Source organism: Petaurus breviceps, unplaced genomic scaffold (assembly GCF_028583685.1).
Source record: "Petaurus breviceps papuanus isolate PSGF00001 unplaced genomic scaffold, PetGlider_PUasm1.0 47, whole genome shotgun sequence".
NCBI lineage: Eukaryota > Metazoa > Chordata > Mammalia > Diprotodontia > Petauridae > Petaurus > Petaurus breviceps.
Window position 1 is genome coordinate 1,756,519 of NW_027186349.1, and position 23,648 is coordinate 1,780,166.

The 23,648-nt window shown below is 34.9% G+C and overlaps 1 protein-coding gene across 1 annotated transcript in view; it reads left to right on the forward strand.

The window, feature by feature from the left end:
* The window catches only part of CDH12 (cadherin 12), a 1,453,320-nt gene that overhangs the window by 1,316,552 nt on the left and 113,120 nt on the right, over window positions 1-23,648 (forward strand). Inside the window, exon 7 of the mRNA XM_069101402.1 lies at window positions 4,260-4,427. Within this exon, the coding sequence (XP_068957503.1) occupies window positions 4,260-4,427 (168 nt within the window). The remainder of the gene's footprint in view (window positions 1-4,259; window positions 4,428-23,648) is intronic.

Below are 23,648 nucleotides of genomic sequence, written 5' to 3' on the forward strand. Positions count from 1 at the left end.
CCATAAGCAGATTCTCAACAGGCAATTTCAACAAAGTTTAAATAAATACATTATTCATCCATTCATTTATTTATCGCTTTTTTTTTGGAGGGCAAGTGGGGCTAAGTGACTTGCCCAAGGTCACACAGCTAGTTTTTTTTGTGTTAAGTGTCTGAGTGTTTTGTGTTAAGTGTTTTGTGCTAAGTGTTTGAACTCAGGTCCTCCTGACTCCAGGGCCGGTGCTCTATTCACTGTACCACCTCGCCACCCCATCCATTCATTTATGAAATAAATATTTATTAAGCACTCATTCTATGCTAGGACCAAGGATATAAAGATATGCATTATATAGCCCTTGTGTGTGTATGTGTGTATATAAATGCATGTGTTTACGTGTATACATATGTATGTATGTATACATGCACAAATACCAATGATATAAAGGACAGGGAGAGAAGTGCAAAGGGGGGAAGTTGGCAAAGTCTTAGGAAAAATTTGAGGAGGGAAAGAACTTTTTTTTTCCATTTTCTATTTCATTGGGTCATAGTTATTGGAGCTTTTCTTTTTTCTTTTTTTATACTATTTTCTTTTTTCCATTTTCATATAAAAAGAAATTTTAACATTCATTAAAATAATAAGTTTCAAGTTTTCTTTCTCCAGCTCTCACCTCCCCCTTTCTTAAGACAGTAAACAGTTTGATATAGATTATATATGTGCAATCATTTAAAACATATTTCCATATTAGTCATGTTGTGAAAGAAGAAACAGACCAAAAAAAAGCACACAAAAAATAAAGTGAAAATAGTATGCTTCAATTTGAATTCAAGCTCCATCAGTTCTTTCGTCATTTTAGAGAGCAAAAAATTGTTTTTTAATTAATTTCCCTATCAGCAAAATATATATAAGCATATTTGCAATATGTGTGTGTACTTATATATTTATATAAATACTTGAGGACAAATAGATGGCACGGTAGATAGAGTATTGCCACTACAGTCTGGAGGAACTGAATTTAAATTGACCCCAGACATTTACTGCCTTTGTGACCTTGGGCAAGTCAGTTAACCTCTCTTGTCTCAGTTTCTTTGGATGTGGATAGCATTTTCTATCTGAAATTCTTTAGAATTGTCTTGGATCCTTGTATTTGAGAATAGCTAAGTCGTTCATAGTTGATCATTGTACAAAGTTGCTATTACTGTGTTCAGTGTTTGGGAGGGAACATTTTTAATTGGATGGGAAAGATAATAACAATGAAGGCTTCATGAATTAGGCCACTTGAGTTAGGCCTTGAAGGAAAGAAAGGGACTTAAATAAGTAGGGTGAAGAGAGTCCATTTTAGTTATGAAGAATCATGCCAGCAAAGTTATAGAAATAGAGGAATAAGGACAAGAATGGGGAATAAAGGAGAGTATTGCTTACCAAGAATGTAGAGTATTTGAAAGGAAAGAACATGAGATAAGGTTAAAAAATTATTTTGCAGATGAACTATCAAGGACATTAATAGCAGAATCAGGGATTTGTTCTTTATTTGGAAGGAATTAAGGAACTACTAGAAACATCTAAGCAGAGGAGTGGCATGATTAAAGTTGCCGATTCAGATGATTATTCAAGCAGTGGTAGGAATCAGAGAAGAGAAAGGTTTGAAATAGGGTCATGTTTGGATTGTTGGAAGACCATTTAAGAGGCTATTACAGACATCTAGGCAAGAAGGTATGTTAGTTGCAATGAAAATTAGATTAGATAGAATTCAGAAAATATGCAAAACTATAGTAATCAAAAAGACCTGATTTCAAATCCTTCCTCAGAGAATTACTAGCTGTGGAACACTGGGTGAGATATTTAACCTCTGTTTGCCTCAGTTTCCTCATCTGTTAGATGAGGTTAATAATAACATCTGCCTCCCAGGATTGTGGTGGTAAGGATCAAATGAGATAATAATTGTAGGGCACTTAGCACAGTACCTGAAATGGTGGAAGTAGGCAATATAAATGTTAGCTATCATCATCATCGTGTGAAATAATTATTTCTGTAGCAAAATTATTTCTTCAGAAAAATAGAATACTGTAAAATACTTGAATTTAGCTAAAGAAGCAAATATGATATTCCATGTACTTTTTAATTTTTCCTGAATTCTATTTAAAATGCTTGAGAATATTGAATTAAAAAGGTAGAGAAGTGGACTGGATTATAGCTCATTGTATAGTGTAGTGAAATGAACTTGATATATACAAATTGGAAAATTTGTTTTTGAATCAATTTCCCTATCAGCAAAATAAATGTAAGTATATATGCAATATACATGTGTGTATGTGTGTGTGTATGTGTGTGCATATATATTATATAAATACTTGAAGACAACTAGGTAGCATAATAGATAGACTGTTGCTCCTAGAGTCTGGAGGAAATGAATTTATTAATATATTAAATCAGAGATTTACTAGCTCTGTGACCTTGGGCAAGTCACTTAACCTTTCTTTGTCTCAGTTTCTTTAAGATAAATAGCATCTATCCACCAGGATTGTTGTAAGGATCAACTGAGACATTGTAAAGTACATAGCACAGTGCCTGCCATATAATATGTGTTGTATACATTTTAGTTACCAAGAAGGTGTAGCAGCAGCAATAGCAGCAGTAGCAGCAGTAGTAGTAGCAGTGGCGCTAGTTGTAGTAATAGTGGTAGTAGTAGTAGTAGTAGTAGTAGTAGTAGTAGTAGTAGTAGCAGTGGTAGCAGCAGCAGCAACAACAGCAGCAGTAGTAGTAGAAAAATCTATATGTTTAATTATCTGCAAATAAATACAAGGTTTATTTGTTTGAATAACAATTTAAAGTAGGATGAAAGGAAGACAGGAGGGAAGAGCATTTTCCTTCTGATAAATGAGATAGGCTCACAGTTAATGTAAGATGGATCAGAGATGAAAATCAGAGGAGTGAGATAAAACTAGGAGGGAGTTATCAATTTAGGTAGGCAAAAATTCCAAAGTTGGGGAGGTTAAGTAGAAGGAATTAGTAATGCAGGAGATATTCTTGAGAAACAAAGTTTCAGGTATGTAGGATTTAGTCTGCACCAAAAGACTTTCCAGCAATAAGAAGAAACCTTTTTACTAAGGCAAAGACACTTGATATGCTTCTTGCCAAAGACCAGATGTGGACGGATAAGCACAGAGTGCTTATGTGCTTAGTATTGATGCATTACTAGAGTTGAATATCAGAAAGCTAAACAGTTCCTAAAAGGGAAAAGGTGTGTATTTTCAATGTTTGTAATGTATTCTTTTTGGGGTACCTCTGATGTCAATGACAAAGTCCTGTTGCTCAAAGCTCAGCATAGCCCCAATTTTCCTTTTTAGCCTTATTATATATTCTTTACCTGACCTACATCTTGTTATTATTCAAGGGACTAGAATGTTGTTCTCTATCTTACTTTAGCCACTCTGAATTCTCTCTTTCTTTCAAGGCTCAGCTCAACTCAAGTGTTGCCTTGTATATGTGGCCTCTCTTGATTCCTTCTTTTGCTAATGTTTTAATAAGGCTGCAGCCTCCTGAACTACCCAAGAAAAAATTCAATGCCTTGTATTTATTTGTGTATAATTAAACATGTTGGTGTTGTCTTTCCAGATACAGTCTAAGCTCTAGAAGGACAAACTCCCATTTCATTTGTCTTTATATTCCTAGTGCCTAATAAAAAGTGTGTAAGTGCTTAATAAACACTTGTCATTTGGTCATGATTGTTAATATCACCCAAATTATTTAATATTCATTAATTAATATAAAGATAACACTACTACAGTCCTACATACAAAAGAAAAAATAGCCTGAAAACTTGTTTTGAATCTGTAAGATACAGAGAAGAATTTTGTGCAAGGTTGACCTTGGATCCTTCTCAGACTGAAACTGAGGGGCAACATGTACTGATCTATCGAAAGAATGATGATGGCATTATAATATTATCACCTGTGTCTAGAATGCCTTCTTATGGGATCAACAATAAAAACATGATTGCCGTGAGTATAGAGAGAGCAATTTTAGTGTTGACAATTTTGAACAATTTGTGAAATATTGAGAAGATGTGTGAGAGGAAAGTATTCAAGAGACTGTGGTATTATGTTATGGATGAGGTAAAATATGCCAAAGAAGCATTAAAAAAGAAATAAAAAACTCAGACTTTCTTTGCTAGTTCCACTAGATTGCCTGCTTCCCCTGCCACAACAAAGAGAAAGAAACAAATACTGTATTTTATGGAATTTAATTTTTGTGATATGTATGTTTTGTTTTTTTCCTTGAAGGTGTAATTAGAACAGCCTTGCCAAATATGGACAGGGAGGTCAAAGAACAATATCAAGTACTCATCCAAGCCAAGGACATGGGAGGACAGCTGGGAGGACTAGCAGGAACCACTACAGTGAACATCACTCTCACTGATGTCAATGACAATCCACCTAGATTCCCCAAAAGTATGTTGTGTTCCATGTTAAAGTCAAAAGTCAATGCAATTGTTTATAAAATCCTTCAATGTCCAATCCATGCGTACGTGTTTTTGAAGAATTTGACAGTCAGGGAAAAGATGTGGATAGACAGAAAAAAATAAATGTGCCTCAGCTAGAGTAACTTCATCAGATTTTAGCATAATTTTTTTAAGAGAAAACAAATTTCTTGAACATATAATCATACTTTAACCAAAGGGAAACCAGTGAGTGTTTCCTTTATTTATATTTAAAATCAAAAGGAATGTGTTAATAGCCAAGGGTGAATTTGATCTTGACATTTTCTTGAGCTGAAGGCAGCATTCCTGTGCAAATTGTGTTGTGATTTAAAGATTACTGATAAAACCACATATGGCACCATGTCCATTTTTTCATCTTTTCACTTAAGATGTTAAATCTGTTTCTTTCTCCCCCACCCCCACCATAAAATGAGGGAGATGAGGGAATGCGACTAGATGGGCCCTTCCAGTTTTAAACCCAAAGACTGTAGCCCTAGTACCTATCTAATTTGCCATCATGGTTCATTAAAATATGTAAGCAACAGAGTGAAATTAGAAGACTATTGTTTAAGTCACTTTGATAATAACTAGATGTTTCATTATTCTGTAACCATTAACAGCTATCTTTCTTGAATAATAGAGCATCATACTTGCATCTTTATTATATTATTTTGTTTTCTGTTACAAATGTCACTTTCTTTGTTCTAGTACCCTGTATTTATTTTTTTTTGTAGCACTGCATGACTAAAACTTTTCATTAGTGTTTCATTCCTCATATCTCTTACAGATTTTAAGCAGGTGTTTCCAGCATTCCAGTACACAGGTGATGAATCTCTCACTTGGTACTGTCAGATGAAATGAGGGCTCATGTTGCTGTGGTGATCTCGATGAAATCCTTGGATACTAACTTTGCATGAACATAGCTGAAATTATTGCTATTTGGCATGGCTCTTCCTTTTGAATGAAATGATAATTTAAATAATTGGCCAAATCAGTATGTGTCCCCCATTATTTTCTACTTTGAATTAACTTATGTCAAAACATTAATAATGTTAATTATATTAATAACTATGTTTTATGTAGCACTCAAGTTTTTCAGTGTTTTATATATTTTAATTCATTTGATCCTCACAATACTGTGCTATTATTACCATTTTATAGAGGAGGAAACTGAGGGAAAGAGAAGTTAAATGATATGCCCAGGGTAACACAGGGTAACAGCCTGAGGCAAGATTTCTTCCTGGTTCCTAATCCTGATTTCTATTCATTGCCCACCTAGCTGCCTTTGCTAAACAGTCATAAACACATATTTTCTTTATTTCTAAATTTCAAACTATAATAAAATATAGGAAATAAGACAAAAAATCAGGCTATTGTGTATTATCAGGTGAAGATACATTAGATAATTTGGTGTTATTAATAAGAGACATAGGGTCTTAATAACAGAATTCCAGAACTCGGAGGTATTTTGTTCAAATATGTAAAATAATTAATTATTTTCTATTTGCAAAGACAAGCATTTTTAAGAAAATAAATTGTCAAGCAGGAAGGAAAAATGAATTTGATTTTTTAAAGGCATTCTCTACCAAAATCCGAGGGAAGCTTTGTATTATTTTACTTTGATTAAACATGGGATGCTTGTTTACTAGAAATGTGTAGAATTTGTGCTTCATAATAAGACTTGAGTGACAGAGGGGAATATATCATATATGCCTCTCTGATTATGTACACACAGTATTTTGCCTGTGTTGTGATTTTAGGTAACTTTTACTTGTTCATTTATTTATTTATTTATTTTTTGGAGAGGGGGATGTGAAGGACCTATGTAGTGGGTAGGCAATTTCTTCTTTTAACTCAAAATAAGAAATTAGTTTCAAACTTTGCATAAATAAAAAGAAGTTCTTCCGTTGGGGTTTATGTCTTTTTTGACTAGTTCTTTCTTATTACTCTGTCATTTTAAATTATACACTTCAGAGAAAAAGAATAAATCTGCAAATAGTGAACCAACTGCTCATTTCTGCAAAGAAGAGATTTTTAAAATATCTGGAGCAATTAAAACCACATATGTGATTTAATAAATCCCAATGAAAATAATAGTTCTTTGAACAGAAAGTCAAGAGAGTTCCCTAACCTCCCCCCCAACTAATTGTATAGTGGGAGGCCTTATAAGTGAACAAAACAAATCCTTAGAACTAATTGAATGATCCTGAATACTTTAGCTTCATCTAAATATAATAGAAATTTGTCAAATATTGAACTTTTTTTACCATATGGCTACCTTGGTAGGTCCTCTGCAGTATTCATCTATAAGGAATTAGAGTGGGAACCTGTCTGTCCTTCAATAGCCATTGAGGCTTTATTCTATATGACATGTATAACTTCAAAAACTTTCCTAGAGAACATAGATTGAAAACATTTTGTAACAATGGTAAAATTATTCTCAAGATTTAACCACTGGAGGCCACAAATAACAATTACTTGACCTTGTCAGTGTGTTTACTTCCTAGGGGTAGTTAGGTGGTACAATACAACACTGAGCTTGTATCGAGGAAGATCTGAATTAAATCTGCCCTCACACACTCCCTAGCTATGAGGACCTAGATATGTCATTTAAACCTCTGTTTGCTTCAGGTTTCTCATCTGTAAAATGAGATAAAAACAGCACCTGTTCCCTGGGGTTGTTGTGAGGATCAAATGAAACGATATTTGTAAAGTGCTTAGCACAGTGCCCTACATATAGTAGGTGCTATATAAAAGTTAGTTCTTCTCAATATTAATATAACAGGTGCCTAAGTTTACAATGTGCACAGAAGACTTGCTGTGATTTCTTTCTACTGGCTAAAATGAATGATGGCTTCCATTTGCTTGAAATTTAAAAGGCACAGCTATCTGACAGGCAGCTATAAATTATATTCTGTGATCTAGTCAATTAAGTGAAGTTCTTAATTCATGCTTGGCAAAATGTTCGTGTTTCTGCCTTGTAGCCCCTTTTTATTGCACAGAAATAATACTGTAAATATGAGAGCAATTTAAGAAAATAAAACATTGTTTAATCAACCATAGATAATAGAGCTTCTAGATTTATAAGCACATGAATATATGATAATTATTTATTTTCCTTTAAAAAAATGTTTCTATGGAAGATTCAGTCCTAAAAGAGGGAATGAGTCAGTAAATGTGCTTCTAATATATTTTACTGCTTTGGGAAAATTGTCGTCTTCAGTAAAATTTTTAAAATACTTTTTGATTTAATATAATGCAAATGTTTTATTCCTTTTATATATGTTGATTAAAAAGTGAAAATTTTTACTGTATGAGAAGCAGTCTACAGTAGTAGAAAGGCCATTGGACTCAGAGTCAGGAAGATAATTTTAAATCCTGCCTCAGACATGCCTCAGTTATATGATTCTGGGCAAGTCACAACCTCTCTATATCTCATTTTCCTTGTCAGTAAAATGAAGTTGTTTGACTCATTTATAGACTCTGAGGTGCCTCCCAGCTCTAAAATAAATGACTCTATTATTTATGAAATTAAAAGTTAAAGTATATAACGTAAGCAACTACCATCCACTGTAAGTAACTCACTAATAAACATGCTTATAACACTGAGAAAAGTACATTCATAAAATAAAATTTTGGCATGATTTAGATCCATGATAAAAACAAACAAGCAAAAACAAAACCCCCAAACCTGACTAGAAAATAGCTAATTTAGGTATTTGGATCATTACTGTATTAATTTGCATTGGCTAATTTAATTGTGACTACTCATATTATTAGACTAGATAGACTTGCTGGTTTGACTGTGACATATTAAAAAAGAAGCCTGCTCAACTTTAGTTGTAGATAGATAATTAGGTAGGCATTTAAGGAAAAAAAGTTTTCTTTCATTTTCATTTCCCCAATGAAAAACATTTTTAAACATATATAATTTATAAAATTATAGTAGAATAGAGGTGTGTGCCAATATAAAAATATGGCTTTCCACTTTAGTTATGAGGAATTTTAAGGAAAGTTTGCATATTGAAAGAGTTTTCTGGATTCTAGCTGTATACTTTAGCCATTAAATGAGCTTTGCTGACTAAAAGGCTTGCTGGGTCTTATTCTTATTCAATTTCCTCTGACTCTGTATACTCACATAAAGCTATCCTCATAATTTTGTATTCCTACAGATATAGTCAAAATCCCACACATTACCATAACTTGCTCTGACCCTTGTTCTTTTCTCTTCCTACCCTGCCTCAGCCTTTCCAATCCCTGAGTCACTCTGTGTTTTGAGATTTGAGTAATCACACAGACTTTAAAATGGAGCAAATATTGTGGAATGCATGGCTGCTAGAGGTATTTCCCTTGAGAACAAAGCAATGGGTCCAGGTGGGGAAGAGTCGGTCGTCCCAAATGTGGAAATAACTTCAGAGAAATGCAGTGATGACATTTTGTGATATTACCAAGTCAATACTGCAGTCAGAAATTGGAGAACATTTATTGATCAATGCACATTTTGATCAAGTTTATGAAATATATTAAATCCATGCTAATCCTTTTATTTTTTTCTTTTGAATTTCAGGAATTTTTGACTATTTCATGAAAGTTGTATCTTTTATTTAAAAGCTAAAGGGGAACCCCCTACTCAGCAAAATTATAGGGCAATTAAACCTCACCAGCTAAACACACACACATATATGTGTATGTGTATACACACATACACACATATATATATAATATAGTATACATGTATAGTTATTTTTGTATGCATTTATGTATATGTACACAAAGAATTCTTTTGAATCTAAACTTATGTAAGAAGGACAATATTTACTATTACATTTGTTATTATTGAGTTTAATTTAAGAAGTTCATTATGTTTAATGAGAGGATTTTTTTTGTATATCAACTAGTGTCTGAGTTTATGCAGATTTATTATACTATATAATACTATTGGCTAAAGAATGTTAAATTTATTAATCTCATTTCAAGATTCTGAGTGAAGTAATATTCTGTGGAGTACCTCTAATTTATTTAAGATTAATTGGACCCTTTATATTTCATACTATAATGGGTAATTAGGGGCAATTAATAGGCCTGGTGGGAGAAAATATACTGGGTGGGAGGGAGAAGTAGAGGTTCAAGTTCAGAGTCAAGTTATATCAGAGTCAAGCCAAACAAGTTGTCAAGGTAGATAAATCAAAAGGTTTGTGGATTAGACATCAGAACATTGGTCCAAAATGTCTTTGGGGGAAGAGGAGGTGGCAGAAAAGGTCAACATTATTGTAGATTAGGATCATACTATGTAGAATTAGAGTAGATTAGGATAATACTATGGATGGAAAAGATGTGGCAGCATATGACATTGACAGATGATTAGCTCAAAAAATTCTTTCTAGGGTCAATGTCTTTTCTGATCAGGACAGAGTGAAAGAGATCATTCTTACGTAGACTGGTACCACTAAGGACTAGGCATCATCCTTCTAATATGACTTTCTAGAAGGCCATATTACTTAAGATCATGGTTTGAGGGAATATCATTAGTAGAAGTCCAGTGGCAAGTCTAGTTCATCGCAGTTGAATACAATTTCTCCTCTTTTTTTAAATCTTCAGACCTATTTTCCTATTAGTATAATTGGTCCCAGAAGCTTCCCTGTTATTTTTATTTCATGAATCTATAATTATTTTGTATTCCTTTTGTCAATTAATTTTTATTAGGGATGAACAACAACTTAGTAGATAACTTTGGTTTTAGGTAAGCTTGTTGTAATGAGAACTAGTAGTTTATGGCATAGGTGTGGAAATAGAGAATATTATCCCTTTTTACAAGACTAATCACTTGAAAAATGAAAAAGGAACCCATTGCCTATCCCACAAGTTTCTGGGAAAATCAATTTGTATATAGGATTATTGGGCTAGAGCCAAATCTACCTTACAGATAAAGAAGGCCAAAAGAAGGTTGTCCAAGATTGCCATCTAGTAAGTGAAAGAAAGGGGATTTTTAACTGGTGTTCTTTCTACTGCACCACCTAGTTTCAGGAAGATAAACCTGATCCCATCAACAAAATGCTCCTTTAGAATGAATTACTAGTTAAGTTCCTATTTATATAGTGTTTAAGCTGCTGTGACTGGCACACACTAGGCACTAAATAAATGTCTCTTGCTTAAATAGTTAACTTTAGGGGATATTGTAATTCACCCTGGTAGCCTCTAATTCTTCCATGTGACTATGAACATATTGGCCTTTTGTGTAGGAGTTATTATAGAGAGCTTAGTATGATTGGAAAAAATTCTCAGTTGAAACTAAAGCATATTTTTTTGTTGTTAAGCTGTTTTTAAGTTGTATCTGATTCTTTGTGACCCCATTTTGGGTTTGGTTGGCAGAAATACTGGAGTGGTTTGCCATTTCCTTCCCCAATTCATTTTACAGATGAGGAACTGAGGCAAACAGGGTGAAGTGACTTGCCCAGGGTCACATAGCTAGTAAATGTCTGAGGCCAGATTTGAACTCAGAAAGATGAGTCTTCCTGATTCTAGGCCTGGCATTCTACCCACCATGCCACCTAGCTGTCCCAAAGGGTGTCTTATGGAATGACAAATGAACTAGGTAATTATTATAATTTTTCTGTTGTCTGCAATTAGTTATCTTGCTAAGAAGTACTCATATGCTTATGTGCTCCCTCCCTCCCCACCCCTCTCTCTCTCTCTCTCTCTCTCTCTCTGTCTCTCTCTGTCTCTCTCTGTCTCTCTCTCTCACCACAAGGCCTTAGCCAAATCTCATGATGGTAGGTAGCTCTGGCCATGTTCCTTTGTAGTGAGTGAGGAAAAGAAGTTATGTTATAACCATAGCCATCTGCTTACAACTAAAATTCTCTGAGAGCCCTAGCGGGTGATGTGTGTGTGTGTGTGTGTGTGTGTAACAGGGGAATGATACATTCTACTACTCGCCACAGTAGCTACTAAAGTGCCAACAATATTTCATTTTCATATAATCAATCACATTGTAACTCTTAAACATGAAATATTTACTGAATGAGAAAAGAAGAATAAATATAATAGTTACTTGGGGCAGCTTATGGAACAGTGAATAGAGCATCAATCTTGGGAGGACCTGAGTTCAAATCTGTCCTCAGACACTTGACATTTACTAGCTGTGTGACCCTGGGCAAGTCACTTAATCCCAATTGCCTTGCCTCCCATACACACACATGCACACACACATACCTACACATATGTGTATACACATACATACATGTATATACATACCACAGTTAATCAACAGATGGCAAATGCAGGAATAACCAAAACATACCAGTCCACTCATAAATCTGCATTACCCATGACTGTAGTGTCTATGACAGAGTGTAGACACACAGAGAAATGTAGAAGGGAGGTCCATGAATTCATGATTTTAGACATCAGGTTGTAATGCCCTTGGTCTCTTCATAGAACCGCCTGTCCTTGTTGGCAAAACCATCTCTATTCTTTCTGCTCCTCTTCTGGTCCTCACAGCTTTCCTATTAGGCAAAAAGCCTGCATCCCTGCTACTCTGAAGACACCAAAGCAGTATCAGTCTCTTTTAACACGCAAAAGGACTATGCTCCTTTAGCAAAAATGTATCAACATAGCTTGAAACAGCTGAAAAACATCTCATTCCCCTTCTATTAAGTTGTTTCAGGAAGTAAACACTAACACAGGCATTCTCAAGAGGCTTCTCTCCTTTGAGATTGTAAATGGTGTTAGGGAACAATAAGACCAGATGGCTTTTCAAATAGAGATTTTGTTTTGTTTTATTTATTTTTTCCTTTCCTCCAATCAGAATCTAGAAACTAAAGATCCCACTTGGCTGTAGTTCTTTCAATTGACTCATTTTTTCTCCAACCAATCTCCTCCCAGGAAAGTAATGTCTTTTTGCCTAATCATCATGGATCCCAGAAAAAAATAGCTGTAGGGCCTGCCTGTGGATTCAACTCCAGTCAGGCTATATATCTAATCTTCTGTTAGTGGCTTTTGTTCCCATCTCCTCTTGGTCTTAGTTTCCTGTCCTGTTTCCATCTTCTTATTTCATTCTAACTGCTGCCTTCTAATCCTCCAAATTAGAGCCTCTGTGTCATCATCATCATCATCATCATCATTATGGCTAACATTTATATGGTATCTACTATGTATCAACCACTGTGCTAAGTGCTTTAAAATTAGTTCAACTGATCCTCACAAAACCCTGGGAGGTAGGTGCTATTGTCATCCTCATTTTACAGGTGAGGAAACAGATGCAGACAGTGGTTAAGTGGCTTTCCCAGGGTCACACAGCTAGTAAATATCTAAGGCTAGATTTGAACTCCAGTTTTTCTGACTTCAGGCCTGGTACTCTATCCACTTCACCACCTTGATGCATAAGTAATGCAATTCATCTCTAACTTATGGTTAAATTTTCAAAATCCACATTTCCGTCATATATGACTATAACAGTCCTTGTATGAACATTACTAATTGCTCAGTTATTTGATTTCTAGTTTATCAATTGGATTCTCCAGAACCCCCAAAACAGTCATATGTAAATAAGCTGATGGAAAACAACACACTGCTACCATCTTTAATCAGATCCATGCTGTGCTTTCAAATAGGTCAGGATCTTGGATCAAGAAAACACTGTACAAGAGGCATCATATGGCATTACTGATCATTCACAATATTGGTGGACAATTCATGCAATATCTTCCTTCCCTAAGTTGGGTTACAGTATGTGGCATGTTAGCCACATGTTCTTATACATCTATGACAATGCCTCAATAATTTCAGACATTTCACCCTTTACTTCTTAGTTCTGTTACTAATGTCTCAGTTAAAGGACCAGATATATTTACAATAGTACTTTTATAGTTCTACTTTATCTGAAATTACAGAGATCCTATATGTTAGGTGTATAAATTACCACAGTAAAAAACAAACAAACAAACAAATGGGGGCAGGTAGGTGGTGCACCGGCCCTGGAGTCAGGAGCACTTGGGTTTGGATCTGGACTCAGACACTTGACACAAAAAAACTAGCAGTGTAACCTTGGGCAAGTCACTTAATCCCAATTACTCTTCCCTCCCCCCTCCAAAAAGCAAACAAACAAACATACAAACAAATAGAAAAAACCCAGCAATAGGACAGTAAGTTAGAATTATGACCCTTTGGTTATGTTTCTCAAAATTACAAAGTGGTATACCTCACCTGGAACAAGGGAACTTTAAGCATAAACAGCAACTCAAAGAGACAAATTGAAAAGTAACAAAAAGGGAAATATTCTGGTGATACAAATGCTCATAAAAATGTTTGACAGTTAATAAATTACAGGAATCCAGTCAATATGCTCACAGTTTTATTTTAGGTTCCATAAGAATAAATGCCTATACAACATTAATAGACTGGACTTTTTACTGAATGAAATAAAAGTTTCTAGTATAGTTCCGAGATGGGACAGATTCATCGTATAGCAGCAGCACCACAGGTAAACAAGAAGTAATTGTTTGCTGATTAAATCATAGATGGTGACTCTTAAGTTAATAATTACAGTTGACTTAAAAATAAAAAAAAACACTTCATAATGTACACACACATGCAAACACTTGGGCATGTGCACACACACAAAGGATATATTTGAAACTAGTTTTTCTGAACTATATGCCATGAATAAAAATTCTTTCCTTATCATTGTAAATAAAAGAACATCTTCTAGGAAAAAAAAAAAGAAAGAATACATAGAAAATAGCAACAACGTTTGAACCATTGGCTAATAAAATAGTTCTCTTGTACTCCCCTTATAAATGATTATTTGTGTTGTCAGAGGCTGACAATGGAGAACAAGCCCTAGGAGGTACTGTCTAGGTTGAAATGCTTCAAATACAGATCCAATAATGAAACAAATATCCTTTGCCCAAGAGGATCAGTCCAACTGAATTGGGGAAGACTCATAACCAGAAAGCTGATCACTAGTTTTTGTTTTTTTTTGTTTTGATTCATGCATTAAGATTTCCCTCAGTGTGTGAAAGCATTGATCTTTTTGAAATAGTTACAATAAAATATAATGTACTAAGGGCATGCCGCTAGTATTATTTACCTAATAAAATAATTTTGTTTTTACAAGGTAGTAGCCAGAAACATTCTATCTCTTCTGAGAAAAAGTGATGTTAGATGATTTTTTTCTCTCTCAACTAAATGTCTTTTCCCTTCATCACTCACCTTATACCCCTAAGAATAACTTTAACTAGAGGCTGGCCATTTATAGCTACCCTTCAATTACATCAGTTTTGCTCAAAAAACTTTTCAGTGGAGCCATGTATGCCCTTCATTTAAGACCTAACCACCTCCTTGCTTCTGTTTTAAGATGTGAATTCGAATCCTGAGTCTAAGATTAGTATCTGGTCAAGTCAATTAACCATTGATTGACCTCAATTGTCTGATCTATAAAATGAGAATTTTGGATTCTGTGATCCTCAAGGTCCCTTTTACCACTAAATCCTATTCTGTAAATGTAATTTTTTAAGCAACAGTTCAAACATGGAACTTGAGATATAATAGAATAAAAATATGCATCCCTAAGGGAGGGAAAATTAAAATGTTCCACCCTCCAAACATTTTTAACCATTTTTAAAATTACAAAATAACAGGTCTCAGCTTTTCTGGAAAGAGAAAGAAGTATTTTTTTCCCTTCACCATAATAATCATGGCAAGTAATTGTCAACAGGTTAATCAATTCATTTTAGCAAATTTTGGAAACTTAACTGCAATAGAATATTCGACTACATATGTAGATAGCCCCACCCATGTCTGTGGCCTTGAGAGAAACCTGTTTTAAAGGTTTCTATACCTATGAGTTTAATTTTCATTTAGTTTCTATCCAGACTAGGAGTTCTTAGTCTGAGGTCCATGAATTTTTTTTAATATTTTGATAATCATATGCTTAGTATTTGGTTTCCTTTCTGATCTTACGTATTTTATTTTATCTTTTGAAAAACACTATTTTGATATTGGTTTCATCAGACTGCCAAACAGTCCCATAACATAGGAAAAAAACTTTGATCTAGTATAAATAACAAGGTCTTTGTACCTTGTGAGTCACATTTGCTTTGCCACCACCATCTACCTGCACAGACTATACTTTGAAGGCATTTGAAATGCTTTGTTGTTGTTATTGTTCAGCTGTTTTAGTCATGTCTGACTCTTCATGACATTTGGGTTTTTTTCTTGGCAGAGATATTGGAGTGGTTTGTTATTTCCTTCTCCAGTTCATTTTATAAATAAAGAAACTGAGGCAAACAAGTTTAAGTGATTTTCCCAGGGTTAGACAGCTAGGATTTGAATTCCAATGAGGTCATGAAGTCAGACATGACTGAAACAATTGAAGGAGATGAAAATAGTATATACATATACATATGTATATATATATATATATATATATATGAGTATATATACATGTGTATTAAAGCAAATAATGCAAATGATACTTATTTTTGTTGAGATAGGAGAATTAGTCCCAGTGTTTCCACATTCTTTAGAGTAGACGTGGCAATTTTGTCATTGAAATAAGATGATGTCAAAAGAAGATACTTTCTTTATACTGCCTGAGAATTCTTTGTTGAACCCAATTCAATGTCCTAACCTTTCATTTTATGACTTTGAATGGGAATGTATGTGTTGTAAACTTCTACTTCTCCATGAATTCTCAATTTGCTTGACATTCAGTATAGCTTCTTATGAGCAAAGGCATAAGGAAAAAAGACTTTTTAAGATAAAGACTTCAGGTCATCTAATATTTCTTTCAGTGCAATGTGAGGGCTATGAAATGATCATATACCCATGTCTTTATGGGTAATCATCAACACTGTTCAAAGTCCTAAAAAACAAAGGGAATTCTTTTGTAAGCTATTACCCATTCATGATTAAAGCTTTTACAAATATGTAGAATAAAATTCAGGGCAGAAAATATTTGTTGTGAACATCAATTCTATTTCCTGCTTTTATTATAATTATAAAATTCATGCTGTTCTGGCTACAGAGCCTCTAAAATGTTACATTGAGATATAGTATACATTTACATTTTTATATAAATGAAGTATTTTCAATATTCAAAGAGTAGGTCTGTCCACCTCAAACTAGCCCTCTATAGAAATTTTTTGGAAGTCGTAGCAAAGGGTAATCATGGATGGCAAAAGAAACCCAATTTCAATTTTTTAAATAGATCACATTTTTCCATTTCATGTACCTTATTTTGCTTGAGATATCTACTTAACAGTCCCATAGGCAAAGAGAACAGGTACCTAGTACATTTCTTTAATAAAGCAAAGCATATCATAAACAAAACCAAAATCAAATGAAAATGACAAGCATTTCTTATTCTCTACATAAAGTTTCTCTACATAAAGCACTGCACTAGGGAAATAATGACTGAAAGAAACAAATAGTACTTGCTGTAGTGAACAGGGACTGAGAAATTAGACTTGTAAGTTGATTACTAAATAAAAGTAAATGATTTAAGATGGGCAAGAAAATGAACTACTGGGGCGATCAGGAAAGGCTTCTTTTAAAAAGTGGCACTGAACTGTGATCTGAACCTTGAAGACATCTAAGTACTCTAAGAAAGAGAAGTGAAGAGGGAATATTTTACTAGATATTGGGAGCAAAAGGCTGAGTGAAGGGTTGGAGGCCAGAGAATAGAACCTTGGGTTAGGAGAACAACAAGTACTTTGTGTGATGGGAAGTAATATAAAGCAAGTCTGGAAAGGTTGGTTGCAGCCAGATTGTGAAGGGCTTTAAATGTCAAGTGAAAAATGAAAACATTACTTTATACTCGATGAATTAAGGTGAACAACGGATATTTTTAAGCTTGGAACCAAAAGGGTCTGATTTGTGCCTCTAAAACATTATTTTGGCAGCTGTGTGGAGGTGAGGCTAGTGAAGGAAGAGACTAGAAGCAAGAAGAAAGACCAATTAAGAAGTTATTGCAGTAGTCCAGGTGAGAAGTAATGAGGCTTGAACTAAGTTGTTGTGAGGCTCAAATGGGGTAATATTTGTAATGTGCTCAGCACAGTGCCTATGGAAATGTGGCAGATAGTGGGCATGATACAAATGCTTATTCTCCTCCACTGATCTGGAAGGAATGAATAGGAAGGATGATGTGGAGGCAGAATTAGTAAGAAGACTAGGTAATTGATTGGATATAGGGAAAGTGATAGAAAGGGAAAAGTTGAAGATAATGCTGATGTTGCAAGTCTAAGTGACTAAGTTGATACAGTCATTAAGAGAAATAGAGAAATTTAGAGGAAGAATAGATTAAGGGTTCAATAATGATGTCCATTTTAGAAATGTTGAGATATGTATGGGCATGGGACATCCAAGTGAAAATATCCAGTAGGCAGCTGGTGATTCAAGAACTGTCTCTGTAGAGTGATATAAAGATTAGATACATGGATTTGCAAGTCATCCATATAGAGATGGTAATTGAAGCCATAAGAACTGATGAGATCACAGGGAGAAGGTATAAATAGAAAACAAAACAATTTATACTTAAGGAATGTGTTTTAAGTTACTAAGTGTTGTGTCAAATGACATACATTTTCAATGAATAACTTGGTTGTTTGAAAATGTAATGAAGTGAAAGTACACCCAAGGCTTCAATAGCACTTTAAAGTCTTCTTATGTACACACAGAATTTCTTGTGCAATGACCTAAAAAAATAAATATAAGCCCCTAAGAGTTAGAAGAAATGCTGTCCTACTTTCAAGTGAGAACAGCAGCAATAGCTAAAAATATAGAGAAATCTAAAACATAACTGATTAGAGAAATAAATGCCTTTTGTTGTAGAATTATCAAATCTGCACTATATATATATTTTTTCCTCTAATTTCTGACTAGGGAAAAGCAGTATGCGTGAGGAGACTGTGGAGATGATTCATTGGTCAGGGAACCAAAACACAGAATCTTCTTCCAAATAGAAAAAATTAGTTCTATACTTGAACCCCTCAGAGAAAACCAAGGTAATACACTACTAAATTGGATCATAGTTTTGGAATTGGTAGGGACTAAAGAGATTATTGAATTTTACACATAAAAACTGGAGACATGGAGAGGTTGTTTTGACCTTTATCCTCTTTGCATTTTCTCCATTCACCATGGTTTGTGTCCCTGTCAATAGCTCAGACCTTTCACAACCTACGACACAGGTAGCTCTATTAGTAGAGACCTCCTGAAGCTCAAGAGCATTACTAAAGGTCTTGGCTGAAACCACTCAAAGGCTGGAAGCAGCCACACACACTGGGCAACTAGACTACATTGCCCAATTCCCTACCTGGAAACAAGATAAATTTCTGTCAAGGGTACAAATCTAAGCCTCAGGCTTCCAGAGGCTTCTGAGTCTGGAAGTGATTCAGTGGAGCTTTGATTTTGTCCTTTGGTTTTCACATTTCACTTGCACTGATCTCTGAACCTTAAACCTAAGTAGCACATTACTTGGACTTGCCTGATACTTATTTGTTTCTCTTTCAAAAATTTAGATGTGATACCATTTGGTGGACATACGTGTAGCATTGATGTGACTTCATTGTCTAGCAAGATAGTTTCTTTATTTCTTTTAATTAGATATGTTTTTGCTTTGTCTGAGATCACAATTGCTACCCCTGATATCTTTGTTTCAGTTGAAGTATAATAGATTCTGCTCCAGCCCCCTTATCTTTACCCCGTGTGTATCTCTCTGTTTCAAATGCGTTTCTTGTAAAGAACGTATCATAGGATTCTTGTTTTTAATATATTGTGCGATCCACTTCTGTTTAATAGGTGAGTTCATCTCATTTACATTTATAGTAATGATTACTATGTATTTCTCTCCATGCTATTTTTTGCTTGTTTATCCTTTTCTCTCTTACCCTCCCCTTTTCCTCCTCACAAATGTTCTACTCCTGATCACCTGCTTCCCCAAAATACCCTTCCCCTTTTATCAGTTCCCCCTCCCCCTTCTATTGTCCTTTTTACTTATAGGGCAAGCTAGATTTCTATTATCCAACTATGTATGTTATTCCCTGTTTGAGACAATTTTGATGAGAGTAAGGTTTAAGCTTTGTCCTCCAACCCCTTCCCCCCCATCTTCCCCTCCATTCTGATAACTATTTCATGCCTCTTTTATGTGAGATAATTTTACCCATTCATTCTCGGCTCTCCTTCTTCATATGCAATTTTGTTTCTTACCCCTTTATTAATTTTTTTGTGTGTGCATGTGTGTGTGTGTGTGTGTGTGTGTTTGGAGGTAAAATTTTTTATTCAGCTCTGGTTTTTTAATTAGAAATGCTTGAAACTTCTCTATTTCATTAAATATCCATTTTCCCCTGAAAGATTGTGTGTGCATATACATGTAAATATATATTTATATTAAAATTAATATTATATGTGTACGTGCATACATACACATAAATATACAAATACATACATGCATATATGTATTTTTAATTTTTATTTGTTTATTTTTTTATAAGTCAATTGAGGTGAAGTGACATGCCTAGGGTCACATAGTTAGTGTCAAGTGTCTATGGACAGATTAGAGCTCAGGTGCTCCTGACTCCAGGATTGGTGTTTTATGCACTGTACTAACTGCCCCTTAAATTTTTTTTTTGCTTTTTGGGGGTAAGTTGGGGTTAAGTGACTTGCCCAAGGTCACATGGCTAGTTTTTGTGTTAAGTGTCTGAGGCCTGATTTGAACTCAGGTCCTCCTGACTCCAGGGCCAGTGCTCTATTCACTTCTGTGCCACCTAGCCACCCCTCATCCCCCTCAAAAATTATATTCAGTTTTGGTGAGTAGATGATTCTTGGTTATAATCCTAACTCCTCTGTCTTCCAGTATGTCATATTCCAAGCCCTCTAGTTCTTTAATGTCGAAGCTGCCAAATCCTGTGTAATCCTCATTGTAGCTCCCTAATATTTGAATTGTTTCTTTTTGGCTGCTTGCAATACTTTCTCCATGTCTGGAATTTTGCTATGATTTTCCTGGTATTTTTCATTTTGGGATCTTTTTTAGGTGGTGATCAGTGAATTCTTTCAGTTTCTTTTTTTGCCCTCTGGTTCTAATAAATCAGGGCAGTTTTCACATTTTTTGTCTTTTTTTTAAAGCTTTTTTGATTTTGTTTTATTGTACCTTGATCTCTCATAGTCATTAGTTTCTTCTTGTTCAATTCTACTTTTTAACTGATTAATTTATTTTTATTTTTCAATAATCACTTCATGAAATTGTGAGTTTTAAATTTTCTCCCCCTCTCTGCCCTCCCCCATCCCCAAGACAGTGTACAACCTGGTATAGGCCCTACATATTAAACATAGTTTCACATTAGTCATGTTGTAAAGAAGAATTACCACCAATGGGAGGAACCAAGATGAAGAAGAAACAAAACAAAACAAGAACAAAAAAAGAGAGCAAATAGTATGCTTCCATTTGTATTCAGACTCCAAAGTTCTTTCTCTGGATGTAGATAGCATTTTTCCTCAACAGTTTTTTGGAGTTGTCTTAGATCCTTGCATTGCTGAGAAGAGTTAAGTCTATCAAAGTTGGTCATCACAGGATGTGGCTTGTACTGGGGGATGGGGCCTCCCTGATGGCCTCCTCTGGATGTGGGGATTCTCTACTGGTATGTTCCAAGGGTGGGGCCTGTATCAGCAATCACAATGGCATACCAGGGATGGCTTCTAGAACAGGCTCTTAGATCTGCTTTACTAAGAAAAGATTTAAGGGATTAACAATCTTTTTGAATTACACTCACTAGTTCAGGGGAAAGTCAGCACTCTGAACTTCAGGGACAATATAAACAGAGAAAAAACAAGCAGAGAAAATAAAGACCAACAGTCAGGGCACTGACTGCCTTAATCAAAACAATAGTGCTATATACTTTACATACATCCCTGGATTGAGAGAGCCTTTACATCTGAGCAGTGGGGGAGATCTGGCCCTGAAGGAGTAATTGTATTGCTGCTGGGTTATAATGGAAATAGGATCTCTCTGCTCTTAGACTCCAGGGGCAGGGTCTTGCTGTTGGCCAGTCCTGGGGAGGGCTTCACTGCTCTTCAGTAGTGGGATCAAGGCCTCACTGGTGGCTAGTGCTAGGGGTAGGATTCACTGGAGTGGGGTACTTGCCTAGGGGGCTGTTGTAGTAGGGTGGGGCCTCACTGGTGGATTGCCCCAGGCTTGGAACCTGCTGTGGGCCCCCTACTCTGAGGCTGGCTGCTTCGGCTGCTGCTGCTGCTGGTATTGGGCCCCACTCCTCTCCCACCCCAGTGAGAGAGACCTTTCTTAAGGGGCTGGTGAGCTGCTGCCCGCTTCTAGAAAAATTCTGAGGTTGTTTTCTAGTTGTTTGGAGGGAAATCTGGGAAGGCTTCAGAGGGTAGTATCAAAAGTCCTGTAGGTTTGTTTTCAAAGCTTTATTTTCAGTCCCAAAGATGATTACCCTAGGTTTATTCAAAATATGTTGACGTCTCTAAAAAGCCTTCACAAAGGTAGTATGCTGTATTATTTTTTTCTGGAGATAAACGGTGAAGCTATCTGGAGCTATCCATCATATTTCATTAGGATTAAAGACAACTTAAATAACTCATAAATATTTAATGGGGCTTTTAAAGGAAAATTAAAAATAATATAAAATGGATAAGTAATGGAAAGTTATTGATGAACTCAATAACTTTCAAGCTCTTGCCAGAATCTGTATCCTGTTTATTGTTTGGTGAAAAGAGTCATCTGAAGTATAGACTTACTCTTGTAGTTTTGAGTAATCAACTATTATATAAATATAATTATCATGCAATATTTTTGACCCTAGTGTGTGTATGAAGTATGTTTGTTTGTAAATTGGAAGTTTGAAAATTGGAAGGTATTATACCATAGCAACTACCTATAAAATGTTATTTAATCCATAATTAATGTTTTTACAAATACAATTGTGCTGAATTTTGAGTCCTAGTTGTAGGGGGTCAAGCAACTTAGGAAGGAAGAGTAGGAAATGCTATTTACCTTTTCTAGGGACAAACTATAGAAATGGGCAAAATGAGTCTTTACTATCTTAAGTTCATTCTTTTTCCTCCACTTCATACCTCTTACTCAGTTCTCTATTCCCTCAGACTCTTGGTGACCCTCAGGCTCAATTCATGATCAGCATTAACGTTTATTATTATTTTTTAATTTATAACTTTCTTTTTGAATTTTAATTCCCAATTTCTCTTCTTCTCTCCTAACCCTCCCCTGCATATAGAGAAACCAAGCAGAATGATATCAGTTATGTATGTGAAATCATGTAAAACATATTTCCATACTAGCCATTTTTAAAAAAGGCAAGAAAATTAGTTCTCTCTCTGGAGGTGGATAGCATTTTTTCACCATGAATCCTTTGGAATTTTCTTGGGCCATTGTGTTGATCAGAGTAACAAAGACTTTTATAGTTGATCATTATCACAACATTGCAGTTATTATGCATGCTGATCTCCCAGTTCTTCTCACTTCACTTTGCATTAGTTCATATAGGTCTTGCCATGTTTTATGAAACTACCCCGATCATCATTTCCCATAACACAAAAGTGCTCCATCACAATCATATGTCATTTGTTCAGCCATTCCCCAAATGATGATCCCCTCAATTTCCATTTTTTTTTGCCAACACAAAAATAGCTGCTATAAATATTTTTGAACATATAAGTCTTTTTCCTTTTCCTTTGATCTTTTTGGCATACAAATTTAGTAGTGATATTGTTAGGTCAAAGGATATGTGCAGTTTTATAACCCTTTGGGCATAGTTCTAAATTGTTCTCCAACATGGTTGGAATAGTTCGCTATTCCATTAACAATTTCTTAGTGTACTTGTTTTTCCCTCATTCCTTCTAACATTTGTCATGTATGATAGATGTGAGATGGTGCCTAAGAATTATTTTAATTTACCTTTCTTTCATCAATAGTGAGTTTTATGTCTTATAGAGAGCTTTGATTTCCTCTTATGAAAACTACTATTTTATATCTTTTGCCTGTTTATCACTTGGATACTTTCATTTTTATAAATTTGACTCAATTCTGTATATAGTGTATAATTAAGAATTGAGACCATTATTGGAGAAACTTGCTATAAAATCTTTTGATATTACTTCAGTGTCTGATACCTTTTTGATCAAAGTGAAGTAAGATTTCAAGCTGCACTTTGAAATAGGACTA